The following is a 17,191-nucleotide window of genomic DNA, read 5'->3' as shown; positions in this document are numbered from 1 at the left end:
AGGAGGTAAAAGAAGATGAGCTGTTTGATTTCTACTGGTTTTGGTGTTGGTTTCGATTGGTTGGTGCAGGGTAATGATGTGGCTGGGGCTCCCATCCTCGTTGTTTCCTTGTGGCAACCGTTGATGCTTCTTCTGGATGGTCCCTGTGAATACTCGAGGATGTTGGTAGTCCTGGCTTCCTACTGAACCCTTTTTTGGAACTTAAGCTCTTAGGTTTTATTTTAACTGTTGTAATTTTTAGAGAGCTTTTGTTTTGGTGTTGATCTTGTATTCGTTCTTTTTTGTTATTTTATATAAATCTCTTTCAAAAAAAAAAAAAAGTGGTAATTTTAGAAAATTTGGTTTTCTTAGCCACTTGAGTTTCATCCAGAATGATTAAAATCAAGACCTTTGGCTTGCAAACCATTTATGGCCACCACATCGCTTTGCCAGCCACCACATCGCTTTTGCCTAATGATTTTAGGCTTTATTTGGGATGACTTTCTTATTGCTTTTTAAAGTAGCTTTTTAGTATAAAAAATTTAATTTTTGTTCTAGAAAACTACTTTAAGAAGCAGTAAGGAAGTCATCTCAAATGAAGTCTTAAATGCGCTTCCACTTTCAGATGATCGTTAAAAGATTGAAATGGCATATTGATTTTTTCATTCAACACTTTTTAGCCAAAAAAGTTACCAAATGTGTCAAAATTCTGATATGACCATGCTTTAATATTAAGAACTTAGAGTTTTTTCATTTGCGTAAAAAATCAATAACTATTTAAATTCAAAGATATATACCAAACTTCAAAATATCACTAAATCTTCTCCACACCTTAATATCACCAGTAGGTGGGTAAATGGATTGAGTTTGGTTGAGTTCATTCTTAGTCAAGTAAAGCTAGTTTTTTTTTATTTTTTATTTTTTATTTATTTTTTTTTTATGTCAATCTAGTTTAATTTATAATTAGCTCAATTTGAGCTTGAGCTTAACTTGACTTCATTTGCTGAGCTCAAGTACTACTAAAGTAAAAATCATAAAGATTGAACACAACTCAAATGCTCATGCAAGATAAGAATGCTCAAACATTACTCATTTTGAAGCTCAATTTTTTCTTTTGAATATCTACTATAAATAATTGATTAGGCCAACATAAATCATGATGAATCAATTGATAGTGAATGAGCTAGCTCCACAAATTGACAAGTTAAATTGAGCCAATCTCAAGCTCAAGCTTGTATAATATATGTGCTCAAATTTAAGCTCGAACTCATCACATAAAAAGATGGACTCTTGAAATAGTTAGCAAGTCAAGTTTGAGCTCACTTACACTCCTCACCACCATTCAAAAACCATGTTGAAATTATTATGAATTGTTACAACATACACACTTGAGCCTAGAGAAACACCTAATTGCTACATCTTTTCATCTAGCTAAACATGATTTTTAAATAATCTTCAACAAAATTGGAAATACATAGAGATAAGAATTTGTGCCAAATCAATCCCAATATACATGGGGCTTTCTTGGCTCTTATATAATTCTAAACAAAATAAACACAAAAATTTTAGTTATCTAAACCTTTAAATGGGATTTGATCTTTGCAAGATCCATCAATATAAACACTTTTTATTTTATGACATACCTAGTCAATATTTGCTCAATTAAATCCATCCTCCATCAACCATAAAATCAGCCATAATTTGCTTGGAGTTAATCACCTTTGAAAATAGAGAAGCTAAAGATCGAATTCACAGCCAATCATCATAATAAAAGGAAACATTCCACACACCAATACCCCATCTAATAAAATTTTCAACTTGCATTCTATTGCTGAACAATGCTTTTAGACCACATAAGCCTCCTTCCTCAAAGGAGCAGAAACAAGATCTAAACAAGAGAAATATTTGGGAAAAGGAAATTCAGCTCATATATAAACAAATTTTTTTCAATCATAAATGCTTCTAGACCCATCCTTCCTTCATCAAGAGGAAAGAAAGTGTCATTCAAAGAAGACTGATGAGTTTTGTTTTTGTTTTGTTTCTTGTTTTTTTTTTATTTATTATTATTTTTTTAGGATTACCCTAAAAAAAGGCAATTCAAATGCTTTTCAAATTTATTCATAATACCAATCGGGTGAAATCAGATTGCATGAGGAAAATAATCATAGAATTCAACACTTCTAAGAAGTGTAAGCTTGCCTCCAAAAGAAAACATCATGAAGTGCTAACTTAAAACAAGGCAGCAATTTTTAAATTCAGCTCATCAAATAAATTAATCTTCTTCTTTCCTCTGAATAAACACACTCTTTAATAAACAAGAGGATCATTTTGAATGGATATTCTTGAAAAATCTTTCAGCATTAGTTACTTTGTTAATAACATCTTCTTAGGCTTCATTTGGGACATTTAGTTTCTAAAGCAACTTTTTAGTACAAATTTTTTTAGTGCAAGAAATTCTTGTGCTTAAAAGATGCTTTTGAAAGCCATAAGAAAGTTGTCCCAAATGAAGCCTTAGACGCCACAATGTTGATTTTACTTTTATCAACCATAAGATCAGAAGACTCCTCATAATAATCTAGGCAATTCAAAAATTTCTTTGCACTTGTATTTTTTTTTTCATTTATAAAAATGATTATATCATCTACAAAACAAAGGTGAGAAATATAGAAAGAAATTTATCTCTAATATTCATCATAGAATCGATGGAAAAAAGAATACTACAAACTCTAGAAATGTAATCCATAGCTATGATGAAGAAGAGGGGGAATGAGGATCTCCGCATCTCACAATTCTGAAGGAATTAAAAAATTCAGCCCTCACCCAATTAAAGAGAATAGAAATCTATCAATTCTCAATGCAATAAGCAAAGTGATTAGTATAGTCTTCCAAGAGTCCAAACCATTTAAAAATTTTATAAAGAAATGCAATTGAAGTTCATCATATGCATTAGAAAGATGAAGCTTCACCATCATATTATTCACATACATCTTAAAATTCAAATGAATTTTTAACTATTTAGCTAACAAAACATTGTCAGTGAAATTTCTTCCATAAATTTACCTACTTTCGTTAGGGGAAATGATTTTAGGAAAAAATTTAGCAAATCTAGTAGATATAGTTTTTTAAACAATTTTGCTCAAAACTGAGCATATACTAAGTCTTAATCACATCAGTAGGACCAAAGTTTCAATAAGAATGGAAGAAGGCTGTTGAAAATTCGTCTAGTACTCTAGTAGAATCAGTATAAATAGAGAAGGTACTTTTTATCATTTCCTTAGTACCAGGTATGGTAGTTAAAATCACATTCTCCTCTTCTGAAATGCATTTTAAAATTAGATTTTCCAATATAATTACTGAAGAATTACCATAAAGCAAATTTTTAAAATAATTACATTAAAAATTCTGAATTTCAATCAGTATAATAATTCAATTGCTTTAACATTATTTAATTTTGCAAATTTAATTTTTACTCCACTTGGCATTCATTATTGAGTAATAAAATCTAACTTTTCTATTATATTCTTTAATACTTCTAAGGACCTATTATACAATCACTACAGGAAATTTGCTCATTACCAGTAGTTTTTGCCGGCGGTTTACCTGTAAATACCGGTGGTTCTGAAAAAACCGGCGGCTTTTCAGCTGTTGTTCCACCGCCAAAAAAAAGGGCGTTCGAAACCGTTGTCGGCGGTGTTTTTCAGGCGGTTTATTTCCCCGATGGCTTTCCGGCGACCTACACTGCCGGTTTTGGCCACTGATACAGCGCCGTTAACTTTTAAAGCCGGTGGTTTACCCGACGGTTTTGTGACCGCCGCTATTACCGGCGGCATAAGCTTCCATAATGGCCGGTTGGGCCGCCAATATTCACCGGCGGCCAAACCGTCAGATAAACCGCTGTTAGTACCGGCGGCTAGACAACCGCCTGTCTAAGCTGCCAATAATGGCTGAATTTCTTGTAGTGAATCCCATGCTGGACTTCTACTTCTTGGGCAATGTTTTAATATCGACCTCAAAAGGCACTAACTGTCTGAAGATATACCATTATTCACCTTTAATTCATGATATAGGCGATATTCAAGCCCTCCTAATTAAGGTATAATTTATCCCAGGGGGATATCATCAAGTAATTCTTTGACTAGCAACCTCATATAGGTCTAACATCCTAGGAGGAACTAAATCAAATCTTAATATCCTTGATTTGAGAAATACACAATATTTATAATGTATAAATCACTAGATGATCAATCACAATGGAATTAAATCAAACCTCTTCCACACAAGTTTACATCACAGAGCAATACTTCAATAAATAACATTAGATTAGTCATACATCCATGGTGGATTCTCTCAATCTCTTTCAATATATTAATGTCATCGAGTAATACTCTGAAAAAACATTCTTTATGGATTTCTCTCAAAGTCATCAAGCAATGCTCTGATAAAGAACCTCAAAAAAGCTCTCCTATGAGGTAGTCTAAAAGAAAAGATGATAATGGACGTCGTCATCATTAAAAATATTTCATGAGAATAAGTAGTTGACGGGTTCATCACTTATTCAAAGGCCATATAAGGCTTAAAAACCTCAAAAGTCATAAGTATATAAAAAGCTTCAAAAGGTACATGTTCAAGTGTACTTTCATTTTCACAAGAAGTTGAAATTAAAATTACATTGTCATCATCTATACATGTTAATGTCATCAAGCAATAAAAAACCATAAAATATCAAATATCATTTGTGAATTATATTGACCTCTTCTCTACTGCATATTAAAGCATCTCCTATAACTTATTCTTCAATAAAAAATTATAACCTGATCACCAATATGCCTCAACTCAATTGACACAGTTAGTCTGTAGCAAGACTACTAGCAGGGCACGCTGCTTCAACCTCTTCCATAAGAGATGTCTGATATCCACACACATCAATATGGATGCATATTGCCTTGAGAAAAATCAAACTTGACAACTGCCATCATTGGCCTTCTTCTTAATGTCTATTGTTGGTCTTTCACTTCATATCAGCTATCATAGGCTTCTCGCTCAACTACTATTAGCAACACTCCCTCTAATTATCTCGTTAAGCTCTCTACCCAACTATTAATTGCCATCAAACTTCCACAAAATCATTGATTGCCGATGGACATATGATCAATTCCTAATCACCATCAAACTTTCACTAGGGTGCCGATCATTCCCAAACTTCAGGAAAATTTTTAGGTTTTTTTTCAAACTTTTTGACCCCATATAAAAATTTTTATAATTTATAAAAAGAAAACGTGGGGCTCACCGAAATAAATCAAAATATTTTAATTGCAATTTGTTCTAACCAGTTGGCTGATGAAGCGGGACCCCCAAAATGATGTGCCTTTACAAATGCAGGTGGATAGGTCACCTCTAGCTGTAGCAGCTAGCAGCCAGCCAGTCCTCTTAACCGCCAATGTGTATTTGGGCTCTATTTGTTGCTCGGACAGGCTTAATTGGACGTTTTTTGCCTCTTTGGAGCCATTTTTTGACATTCCAAATCAAATTTTAACACTTTTGGTGCTAAACGATGCCTCTATAATAAATTTTGAGCAATTTCAAATGTTTTTAAGTATAAATTTTCTATAATTTCTTCTCCAATAAACACACCAACTTAAGGACATCCTTAATTTACAGTTAAGGCATCCTTAAGTTACAGTTAAGGATATTTTATTTGGTTCACAATTTTGAGAGGAGATCCACGTTAAAGTCCAGGGAATGATCTCACTTCGTAATTATTCAAAAATTGTAATTATGTATTGAGAGAATTTGTAAAGCTATGATATATATTTTTGGACTCTACAGTCTTTGATGTCCAAAAATAGGATGGCAACTAATATATCATCAAAAATTTGTCTTGATCGAGCATGAATCTCTAGGCAAAACTTAATTGGAAAATTTTGAAATTAAATTTTGAACCATCTCAACTCCAATCTTAACTAACTTATATTCAAACAGAATGTCTCAAAAAGACAAACCCAATAATACTAAATTTAACTTAATCTAGGCCTAAATGGGTTCAAATCAAAGACCCAAAGCTCCATTGGAAGGTTCAAACCATATTGTGGACTACCAAATGATTTCCAAATGTAACATGCTTGTAATAAAAATCAGGTGGCTCAACATGATAATCCAACAAGCCAAACATCATCAAAATTTTATATCACTAAGACATTAAAAAGCCCAATAAATGGTCCACAATCAAGGGAAATACTGATGGTCCATTTAAACCACTCCCAACATAACATTAATCTCCATAATATTTACTAGTTATATAACTCTAAAAAAACTATAAATATACCCCTCATTTCTCATGGGGAAGGGAAAGAAGAAAGAAAGAGAAGGAAGAGAGATAAGTTAGAGTTTTCTTGCCACTAGACTCCTCGACCACTATTGGACCCGCGACCAATGTCTGACAATCGCCAGACATCTGCCCAGCTTTTTATTCAACCTCCGTCACCAGATAACTGCCTTTTTGACCATTGTCGTGCAACGCCTATGATCTTTTTGATGTCCATCATCTGCCAACTATGGTCCTTCTAACCTCTGTCACTGATAATGATCTTTTTGACCACTTTACCTCACCAACTACGGTACTTCTGACCTTTATTGCAAGAGAATGGTTTTTATGACCATTATTACCTGCAGACTATGATCCTTCCAACTTTCATTGCTTGAAAATAATCTTTATGACCACTATCACCCATCGACTACGGCCCTTCTGACCTCTGTCACCAGTCGACTATGATCGTTTCAACCTCTACCACCAAAAAATTATCTTTTTAACCACTATAGCTCACCGACTACGGTCCTTCTTACCTCCGTCACTAGACAATGGTCTTTTTTACCATTGTCACACAATGACTATAGACTTTTTGACCTTTGTCACCTGCTAATTACTATCCTTTTGACCTCCTTTTCCAGACAACGATCCTTCCGACCTTTGTTGCTCGCAGACTACAGTCCTCCGAACCCTGTCACCCACCGACTACGATCCTTCGAACCTCTATCACTAGCTAACTACAGTCTTTTCGACCTCCATAGCTAGAGAATAGTCTTTCAGACCTTGGTTATCCATTGACTAGGGTCCTTCTGACTTTCGTCACTAGACAACAATCTTTTTTACCTCCATTTTCCTCCAACTATAGTCATTCCGACCTTTGTCACTAGACAACAGTATTTTTTACCTCTATTATCCACCGATTAAAGTTCTTCGAACCTCCATCACAAGTTGACTACAGTCCTTTAGACCTTTATTGCCCGTCAACTATGGTCCATTCGGCCTCCGTCACCAAACAACGATCTTTCCAACCTCCGTCACTTGTCGACTATTGTTCTGCCGACTAAACAAATATGTTAATATTGATTCTTCCAATTTTCACCATGTAATATACTCTTTATGATGCATATTTGATGTATCAAGCCAAGGCTTTCCTGTAAAGGAAGGGTCTCATTTGTATTTAATTGCAAACACAAGTGGATTCATTCAAATTGGGCTAGGCCCCATAATTATATAAAAATTACATTTTTATATAATCTTGCTTTTGAAATTTTATATTTGAATTAAAATATGACTGTTGATATAAAATTTTTAATTATTAAAATTTTTAATATAAGTGTAAATGTAATTTTCAAATAGTTCCTAGCTTTTATAAGTTAACATAAAGTTAAATTAAATATTTAAAAAAGTCAATTTAGAATATTTTTAAGTTTCATTAACTATAAATTAATTTATTTTTACTTATTAGAAAACATTAACTTTTGTTGGCCAGGTTAAATTTATAATAGTATTAAAATAAGAGAGTTTATAACAAATTAAAAATATATATATATTTAATATTATTATTAAAATAAATATTAAATTATGGTAATAAACACAAAGTTTAACTTTAAATTCTAATTGAAATAATACCGTTTTTTAAAAAAATAGGAAAAACTGACTTTGGATGAGCTTTGCAGTTTTATAGATTCTATTTGTGCTAAAATATTTTGAGTATAAAGTGATTAAAAGTAATATAGGGAGTTCAAAATCATACATGATTGGTTGGATGAAAAATAAATTTAAAGCAATTAATAAGTAAATTTTTAATGTATTTGAAATTTGGCAAGTATTTTTTTTTTTTTAAGTATTATATTTCCTCACCATCCCCACTGACAGCCACCACTACATTGTCGGTGTTCGCATCTTGCAGTTAGTGTCTGCAGCAAAAACTGCAGACTGCTATCACTTGTTGCAAACTGCCATTTTATCACCTCCATCACTTGTCAATTTTCTAAAATGCATATATTTAAAATACATCATAAAAAATTAAAAATTTCATTACATTTAATCTGCATCCAACTAAATAATTTTCTCATTTCTAAAATGCACATATTCTACTACATTATATTTGAAATTTCATTGAATTTCAAATTCATAAAAAAAAATGTCCATATTTCCACCAATTTAGATCTAGTTGTGCATTACCAATGATCAAAACTATCATTTATTGCCCAATATCAAAGTAAACAAATAACAAAGAAAATAAAAGGGAAGAGCAGCTGAAAGACACTTCTGAACTTTTTAATTCCTAGAACAATGAAGAAACAAAAGTGTACATGTAAAGGGGATTATATAATACTCAAGCAAAAGCTTACTGAACCAACTATAAAGGCCAATACACACCTCTCAAACTGTAGTGTTGAAATAACAAATCCATTAGTTGTAAGCTCCATGAATACCATACACGCCTATCAATGCAAAATTTTGAATTACAACATAAATTAAATCTAACATATGAGTACATTTCCGATTATGATAACTTAAGAGAAAAAAAAAAAAAAAAAAACCCCACTTCCGAGAATCATTGTTTCATGTTATTTATGGCTAGCTTTGTCACAGAACATGACGTCGAGTAACATAACGGCTGCCATTGACACCCCAAATCCCACACCAAATAATGATCCTAATACAATCATGTAATTTCTATTACTTGGAGATGTGTCACCCAAACTTGGAGGTGATGTGGTTGTATTATTTGCTGCTAAAACTGGCGTGTTGCAACAAAAGCATTGTAGTCCCTCATTTCCTTCAAATGAAGTGTTTGTGAAAGAACATAATTGACCTCCTTGTGGAACTATTCCAACCAACTTGTTGTAGGAGAGGTTTAAATATGACAAAAAATGTAAAGAAACAAATTTCTGTGAAATTTTACCCGAAAGGTAATTTCTTGAAACATCTAATGACTCGAGATGTACCAAATTTCCTAATTCTGGAGGAATTTCACCCGTCAAATTATTTTGTGACAAGTTTAGTACTTGGAGAGAGACAAGTTGCCCAATAATTGAAGGGATCTCTCCTTCAAAATGATTGTTGGAAAAATCTATTAAAATTGCATAATATTTTTCTACAGCCATTACTTGCCCCTTAATCATGGAGGTGACCATATATGGATAAACAACTGGGCGTACAATAATGTCTTTTATCATCATTGTCCTAAAACTGTTGAAGCACTTTGCAGCTAAATTTCCACTAAAGTTATTTGAAGAGATGTCAAATACATAAATCATAGGAAAAGCATAACTTGTTTTATAGCTTCCATCAGGAGGCCCAATTAACCCATAGAACTTATTAGATCTTAGAATAAGGATACTTAGATAAGACATATTTCCTAACCAATAAGGAAATGTGTCCTTCAAGTTGTTATTCCCCAAGTCCAAAACTTTAAGTGATCGACAATTAGATAGAGACCTGGGAAGCAATCCTTCTATTTGGTTGTTTCTTAGATTTATGATTTCTAGGTTACTTATTTGACTAATTCCATGAGGTATGGCTCCATGAAGTTGATTTCCTCCAAGATTTAACACACGGAGATTGATTCCATCTTCTAGCAAACATGGTGGAATAGTACCAGTTAGCTTGTTTTTAGATAAATTAAGCATCACGAGTCTAGTTAAGTTGCATATGAATGGTGCGATTTCTCCAGTCAAGTTATTATTTGCAAGAGAAAGCCAAAATAAATGAGATTGTGAAATGGCATTGGAGGGGAACTCAAACCCCACAACTCGATTGAAATTGTTATGTGATAAATCCAAGTACCTTAGCTCTAATAGATTCCAAATGGAAGCTGAAATTGTACCATATAATTGACAACTTGAGAGGTCTAAATGTTTCAAAAACTTGAACTTGCCTATTACATCAGGTAAATTCCTTGAGAAATTGGTATTAGAAGCTAACAAAGTATTTAAATTATTGTACTCTGGAAGATCAGGAAGATAAACGGAAAGCAATGGATTATATGAGATGTCAAGAACTTTCAAATTTCTTAGTTGAAATATTTTTGTGGGAAAAAACCCTTTGAAGTTGTTACCTTGAAGGAGAAGGTTAGATAAGAATGAAAAATTGGCAAATGAATCAGGGATGTTAGAGTCTAAATTATTATGTCTAAAATCGATAAAGGATAAAAAGTGGAGCATGGGTAGAGAGGAACAAATGGCACCGAAGAGGGAGCAGTTATTCATGCTCAACAACTCAAGTACAGGGGTGGAATTGACCAGAACACCACACCATTCATCCCGATATGATGAGACATTTACATTGTCAAGATGAAGCTCCTTTAGACTGCTCATATTTTGCAAAATCATCGGATTAATAGCTAGAGAATCCTTTAAAGTGCAAGAGAGGCCGAGGAAATTCAATTTTGTCAAGCGAGAGATACTAGCAGGAATCTTCCCAACAAATCCAGAATAAGAAAGATCAAGGCTTGAAAGATTTACAAGCCTATCCCACCCATGGTCCGGAATAGCAATTCCATCAAACTTATTTTTGGCAAGATTGAGAGTTTCTAATGATGTGAGATTGAATAGGCTAGGATCGATTGTACCGACGATGAGTCGAAACTTTAGGTTGAGCGCAATGATCCTTCCATATTCATCACAAGTCACACCCTCCCAGATGCAGCAGTCCGTTCCTGGCTGCCATGTCTCTAAATTTCTAGTTATAAAACCTTTCTTAAGCTGCAGAAGTGCTGAGTTCTCTTCTTCAAGGCATCGGCCAGCAGCATCGCAGTTGATCAAGAAAAGCTCCAAAAAGAGAAGCAGTAGGAGGAAGACAGTGAACTTGAAATGAAACAGCTCCATGAATAAGCTCGGAGCTCTCAAAAAATGAAGCTTTAATTGGAGGAAGCAGAAGTTTTAAGGGTTGATATGAGGTCATTCAGAGAACTAGTCAAATTTCAATTGGTGATGGTAGATTGAAATCAGCTTTTTTTATTTTTGGCGGACTGCACAAATTACTGACTTTGGTCGTTTGTGGCCATCTCCAACTCCCAACTAGCGTTATTCTATGAGTTCAGCCTTTTTTAGTTGGACAAATTTTAAATATATTTGAAATTATAGATCAAATAAAGTAAATCATATTTATAAAAATCAAACTTTAAACGTTATAGTCAGAGAGAAAAAATATTTTTTAAAAACTAATTTTTATTGCTTGCCAATTTCTTTATTTTGTTTTTATTAAAACTTTAAGTGTAAATAAATTTTCTTATTTTTGTAACAATCAAATTAGAATAAAATATTTTTATGAGTTATTATATGTGAAAAAATTTGACAATTTAATTTGTCATAGTTTTTTTAAAATTTACATTTTTTTTCATAATTTTTTTTCATAATACATTTTTATTGATTTAAATTCATCTTGTTTTAAAGAAAATAATATTTTAATTAAATATTTATGATAATTCTGATTTATTTTCTCTCTCCTGCTTCTTCGATCAGTTTAAATGGGGATTATAACTAGTTTAAAATTTAGTTTTCTATATTAATTATTAATCCGGTCATTTCAGTTGTAATCTCTATCTAGCTTTATAAAATCAGGCTCTGCCTCAAAATTTCCCCCAAAAAAATAAATTTTATTTGTAACTTTTAATATTTTTAAAATTTTATTGCGATAATTTTATAGTTATAATAACCCGTTAAGCTCAAAATTTAATAAACAATAATTTGATTATATTTATTTGTCGAATACGATTGAATTGAGCTTTCTTTCGTGTTCGGCTCAATTAAATTTGATGCTTAAAATATTTGTTTGTATTCAATTTATTTATTTAAAGAATGAATTAAATAGGAGGTTTTATATTGCAAGTTTTAACAAGGAAAATACATGCCCATCTCTAACCATTTTCTAACTAAAACCGCTATAGTTGAGTTTCCTTTTGGGTAAGCACTCTTCTTATTCGAGCTCATTAAAGGTGAAGTTGCCTATATAGACAAGAATGAACATATGTTTAGTTCCTTGATTCATTTGCTCCTTCGAAGAGTGACTGGTGAAAAGGACAAGGGAATTAAGGAAAAAAAATTAATATCACAAATAAACAAAAAAGATAAATTAAATAGAAATTTCACTACGAAAAAGGGTTAACGTAACACAATTATTGAAATTTCTACTTTGCTTTTAAAGTTTCCTTAAAAAGAGCTCCATCATTCAAGATTCTCATAATGACGTTGGTTTGTCCTCTATAATATATTTGGCCATTAATAGTCGTAAACATCATTGATATGTCCTCATTTTCTCATTTTCCTTACTTTAGCTTAGTTTTTCTAGCTCTATTGAGCGATAATCAAGTCAAGTCCCATGATAAGGATGCGATGGATCCTGTAGGTAGAAACCAGTGTAGTGACCACTTAAGCATTGCTAAAGGGGTTACCACTTAATAGTTTATCTTCTTTAGTGAAGGTAATCTGAGTGACGAAAGCTATCGACATTCAAAAAATAATCATTGAGTTTTTTTTTTTTTAAAATAATCATTGAGTTAACCACACATACAATTATCAGTTGAGACTTACTCACTGAGATTTCCCATCTCCAACTCATAATGAGAATAAAAGCATTAACGAAGGATATGGGCAGTGCAACAGAGAATAAGCTCATTCCCCTAGTCTTTAATTTATCCTTTCCTACTTACCTACCAAATTCTGCTTTGATGAATCTCTTCACCTTTCCTTCCTCTATTTAGTTCTCCACCAAGCTGTAGATTTCTTGGCACTCGTTAATGTCCTGCAAGTCATTATTGTGGAATGCTCAAATTATCTAGGTGTCACTAGCACGTGCACCACGTTCATTGACACCAAAATCATAAAGAACTTCGTATTACGAATGGCCTCCAACAATTTAGATATGAATATGGGCAAGGGAGTTATTGTCGGCGTATTAATGATTGGATGTATCACTTCATCTATGTATAAGAGTGCAATGTGTAGCGCTTCCACCATTAGTGAAGTGGGTTGCCCTACAATCCTCAATATTCTCGTTTGTAAAGGAACTCTTTGTTGGCTATGATGAAGTTGTACATGTTGTGTTTAATGCCTTCTAGTAAGTATATGGGCCATCAGGTAGCTCATAATGTGCCCATAATGTTAGGGTTGATCCTTTCGAACTAGGAATTCTCTAGGCTAAGTGTGTAACAACACAAAATACGAAAACCTATTGAGAAAAACATTATTGATAACGTACCCTTGATTTGATATTTAATATTTTTTGGAAAAATTTGCATAATTAGTGTTAATTACCCCGTAGGATCAACGAACACCTTTATTATCAATTTGAAAAAAGAAATGATTTATTTTAGTATATAAAGTCGGTTTAAGAAATGTAACATTCATCCTGAAGGATAAAAATCATATCCATCTATAATTTTAAATACAAAATTAACCTAGATAAGGCTTTTGTAGATATCCAAAGATTTTTGTCCTCTCTTATCGAACTAAGAGAGGGCTTATTTTATTCTGGGATCTTGGGTTCCTATAGATAAAAGCCACTACAGTCAATTACTTCTCCTAAGAAAAACTTTTAATTAAAGTAGAGATTAGTTCTTAACCCTCTAATATAAATTTTTTATATAAGGAAGTTGCCATATTGTTCGGAAAACAACCATCATTCTTTTCAAACATATTATTAAATTTTGTAGATAATGCATTTGAATTAAATATATGTATATATTTCTTATTTATTAGGGTAGGAGATGTGTAAATATTTATGGGCTTATGCCTTCTTAGAATGAGCTGTCAACTTACAACCAAATATACAAATAGTCATCCAAAATCTAGTGTACAATAAAGCTAGCTCTTTCCTAAGAGATCAAAGGATCAAACTAGACTCCAAATTAGTTAGTAAAGATTAGTAATTTTTACTTTACGTTCAAGTGATGCTTGCAAAAAAATTCGCTAAAAACTCTAATTTTCATCTTATTTAATTAACCTAGCTAAATTTTCTAACCACCCAAATTTTGATGAAATTTCATCAACATAACGATTCTATACCAACATGAGTAATGCAAAATCCTCCAAGCACAAGAGGACACAAGTCTCTTTTCGTTGGCTTGCGTGTTGGGATAGTATACATTGTAGAAACATAATGCAAGTGTATATGCATGGCAGGTAAATATGTTTTTGTATATAATACCGAATATATTATCATCTTAGTGCTAGTATATATAAATATAAAAATATTAGAGCTAGTTTATGTCTTCAAATAAAGTTTGTAACACATACACCAAAAAAACCAAGGACAATTTTACCTACTAATGCAATCTATCACTCATATGATGCAATACATGAATGTAATGTAGAAAGTGAAAGAAATATATGTAAAAATAAATTTTATTTATTCATTCATTCTAGAATTTACAGCAAACTCTAACTCCGTAGAAAAGAATTGCGGTTAGGCTTCACCATCACAAACATGGGATCTAAGCCTACCATATATATCAAAGCAGATATACCTACTTAAGGTCTTTAAACTCTAGGGTTTTTTTTTTTATAGAATTTAAAAAGAGATTGTCTTCCAAAGGAGAGGACATCGCCTTTTAGAGCCCTACTTTCATGTATAACCATGTACATTTTACTCTTTTCTAACACATAATGGTGTATAACTCGATCTATATGCAAACTACTTTTATAGGCACTTGTACATTTAAATTATATTTTCTAGGTTCATTCTAATGACTCTTACCAGAAAAGTAAAGGGCTGAGTAAAAGAGTTAACATATAAATATAGTGCATCAATTGTATAATATCCTAATGACTCTAATGAAATCCTTAAAGAGCGTAAGTACACCAAAAAAAAATTAAATGTATGACATTCCGGAGTGCAGAAAATAAATAAAGATACAAATGATGCTCTCCAAGCAAAGCACCTTACAATCCATCTACACCATCGACCTAACCTAAACTAGCATTAGTTGTCCTAATAAATAATCTATGTGTGTAAAAGAGGCTACGTGACATTGGTATATTCTATATGATTTTAGTGTTTAAGTGGTATGAATTTTAGATGTTTGTTTATTGAAGGCCAAAAATGTGAATTCATTTGAAGTTTATGTTGTGTATGTTTGGATTTTATTATTTAATTTTTTTATGGATGGAGTTATTTATTTAATTATAAAGAATGTATAGATCACTAAACCACAAGTGCAAGGATTAGTAATTTATAAATTCTATAAGTCTTGTAAATGAAATGAAGTTATTCATCATATAGGATAGATGACCACATAAAGCCTTATGAGAAATTTATTAATAATTCATTAGAGGATAGAGAGAGGGGCCCTTAAATCCAATACGCATGCCCTCAAACTAGAAGCAAGCATGATGTATAGAATCAATGTGATATTATTATTCGATTAAGGGTTATAAATTTTGTGCACCCATGCCTTCCCCAAGTGGAGGCTAGCATGGTGCATGAACCTTGAATTAGGTTATTTAAGATGTATTGAACCCCTTAATGAAATATGAAGTGCCCTCCTAAAAGTAATTAAGAACCACATAAAAAGACCATATGTGATTTAGGTTGCATTAAAGGTTTTGAAATGTAATGTTAATTTCCTTCCACAAGGAAGTAAACACCAAGCATAAAAGTCAAATTATGTAATGAGATTAATTGTAAAATTTATTTGTTTAAAAGTAAAATATAATCAAACAAATTATCAAATTAATTTATTTTTATGTTTAAATTTTTGTTGAATTTTTTGCCTTTACTGAATTATTTAGAATTTTAAAATAAATTTAAATATTTAATTATTTAATAGTTAATAATTAATAAATTATTATTAAAATATATTCAAAAAATTTATTTAAATTCATATTATTAATCTCTGGGTTTTATTTAATTTCTTGGAAATCACTTAATGTCAAATGGGAGTGTATTAATCCTTAGCAAGTAATGTCAATAAATTTTCTATGATTAAAGTTCTCATTATCCTTATTTGTTATTCTTAATTGTCACTAAGTTTGAATGGTTTGATAATCAAAATTTCTTAGATATATGACTTGATGAATTCCCAAATATTAGAGTTAAGTTATAACCTAATTATTTAGAACTAAACTAATAAAAAAATATGTTGAAATTTGTCCAATGACACTTTGATAGATGAGGAATATGACATAATATAATTTTTCATATTTGAACCCAATCCATTGGTTATTTAGAGAACAATTAAAAGAAGTTGTAAAAATATCTTCAACATAATTATTCTCTAAATGTCTAACAAACACCTTTAAATTTATTTTTAACTATTGAGCTCTATTAAATAATTTCATAGAGTGGTCATATGAATGTAGTTGATGAATGGATGGTTTATAATGAATTATTAAAATATATAAATAGAAAAAGTCTTAGTGACTTAAGAATTATAATTGTCATTAAAAACATACTTAATAAAATTTAGAAACTTTATTGGAAATAGTATATTGTAGGCAATTGATGGTGGTAAAATTTGAGCTAAATTAAATGAGTATTTAAGGAATTATTTAATTAATTAGGAAATCCATATAAATGAAATAATTCCTTAAATACTTTGAATTGTTTTTTGGTTTTATTTTTAAATTAAACAGGGTTTCAAACTAAAGAAAATTATATGTTTTATGTAATCTTTAGTTAAGTATTTAATTTATTATGATTTTTTGGTAAATCTTAATTAAAATGTACATAAAATAATTTTTATTAAATTAGCCAAGTAGCACATTTATCACCAATTGTTATGTTGTCGTCATTCATTATCGATTTGATGGAAACTTGGCGATGGTGAGGTGCGGCATTAAATTCCAATCATTAGACGAAGGCGATGCAGCTGAACAACTTTATCATCTGTGATCTAGAATGGATGATTGAGATGTCATCGTATGAAAATCCAAATGATCAAAAGAGCTACGTAGTCTGGAT

The 17,191-nt window shown here is 31.6% G+C and overlaps 1 protein-coding gene across 1 annotated transcript; it reads right to left on the bottom strand.

The window, feature by feature from the left end:
* Window positions 1-3,796: 3,796 nt before the first annotated feature.
* On the bottom strand, window positions 3,797-11,118 carry LOC110110094 (receptor-like protein 7). Its single transcript, XM_028693505.1, has 2 exons — window positions 10,519-11,118; window positions 3,797-3,889 (listed from the first exon to the last, which is right to left on the bottom strand). The coding sequence occupies exons 1-2, from the start codon at window positions 11,116-11,118 to the stop codon at window positions 3,797-3,799; spliced, it is 693 nt and encodes a 230-aa protein (XP_028549338.1).
* Window positions 11,119-17,191: the final 6,073 nt, after the last annotated feature.

The sequence above is a fragment of the Dendrobium catenatum genome, unplaced genomic scaffold (assembly GCF_001605985.2).
Source record: "Dendrobium catenatum unplaced genomic scaffold, ASM160598v2 fragScaff_scaffold_313, whole genome shotgun sequence".
In the NCBI taxonomy this organism is placed as follows: Eukaryota; Viridiplantae; Streptophyta; class Magnoliopsida; order Asparagales; family Orchidaceae; genus Dendrobium; species Dendrobium catenatum.
Note: the sequence above shows the minus strand (reverse complement) of the source record. Positions and strands in the feature narration are given on the sequence as shown.

What these genes read in the sequence shown, in the direction of transcription:
- LOC110110094 (XM_028693505.1), bottom strand. Translation starts at nt 11,118, where the DNA reads ATGGAGCTGTTTCATTTCAAGTTCACTGTCTTCCTCCTACTGCTTCTC. An exon ending in TTCTGGTCAATTCCACCCCT is followed by an intron (nt 3,890 to 10,518) that starts GTACTTGAGTTG and finishes GCGGTTGTCTAG; the next exon opens with CCGCCGGTACTAACAGCGGT.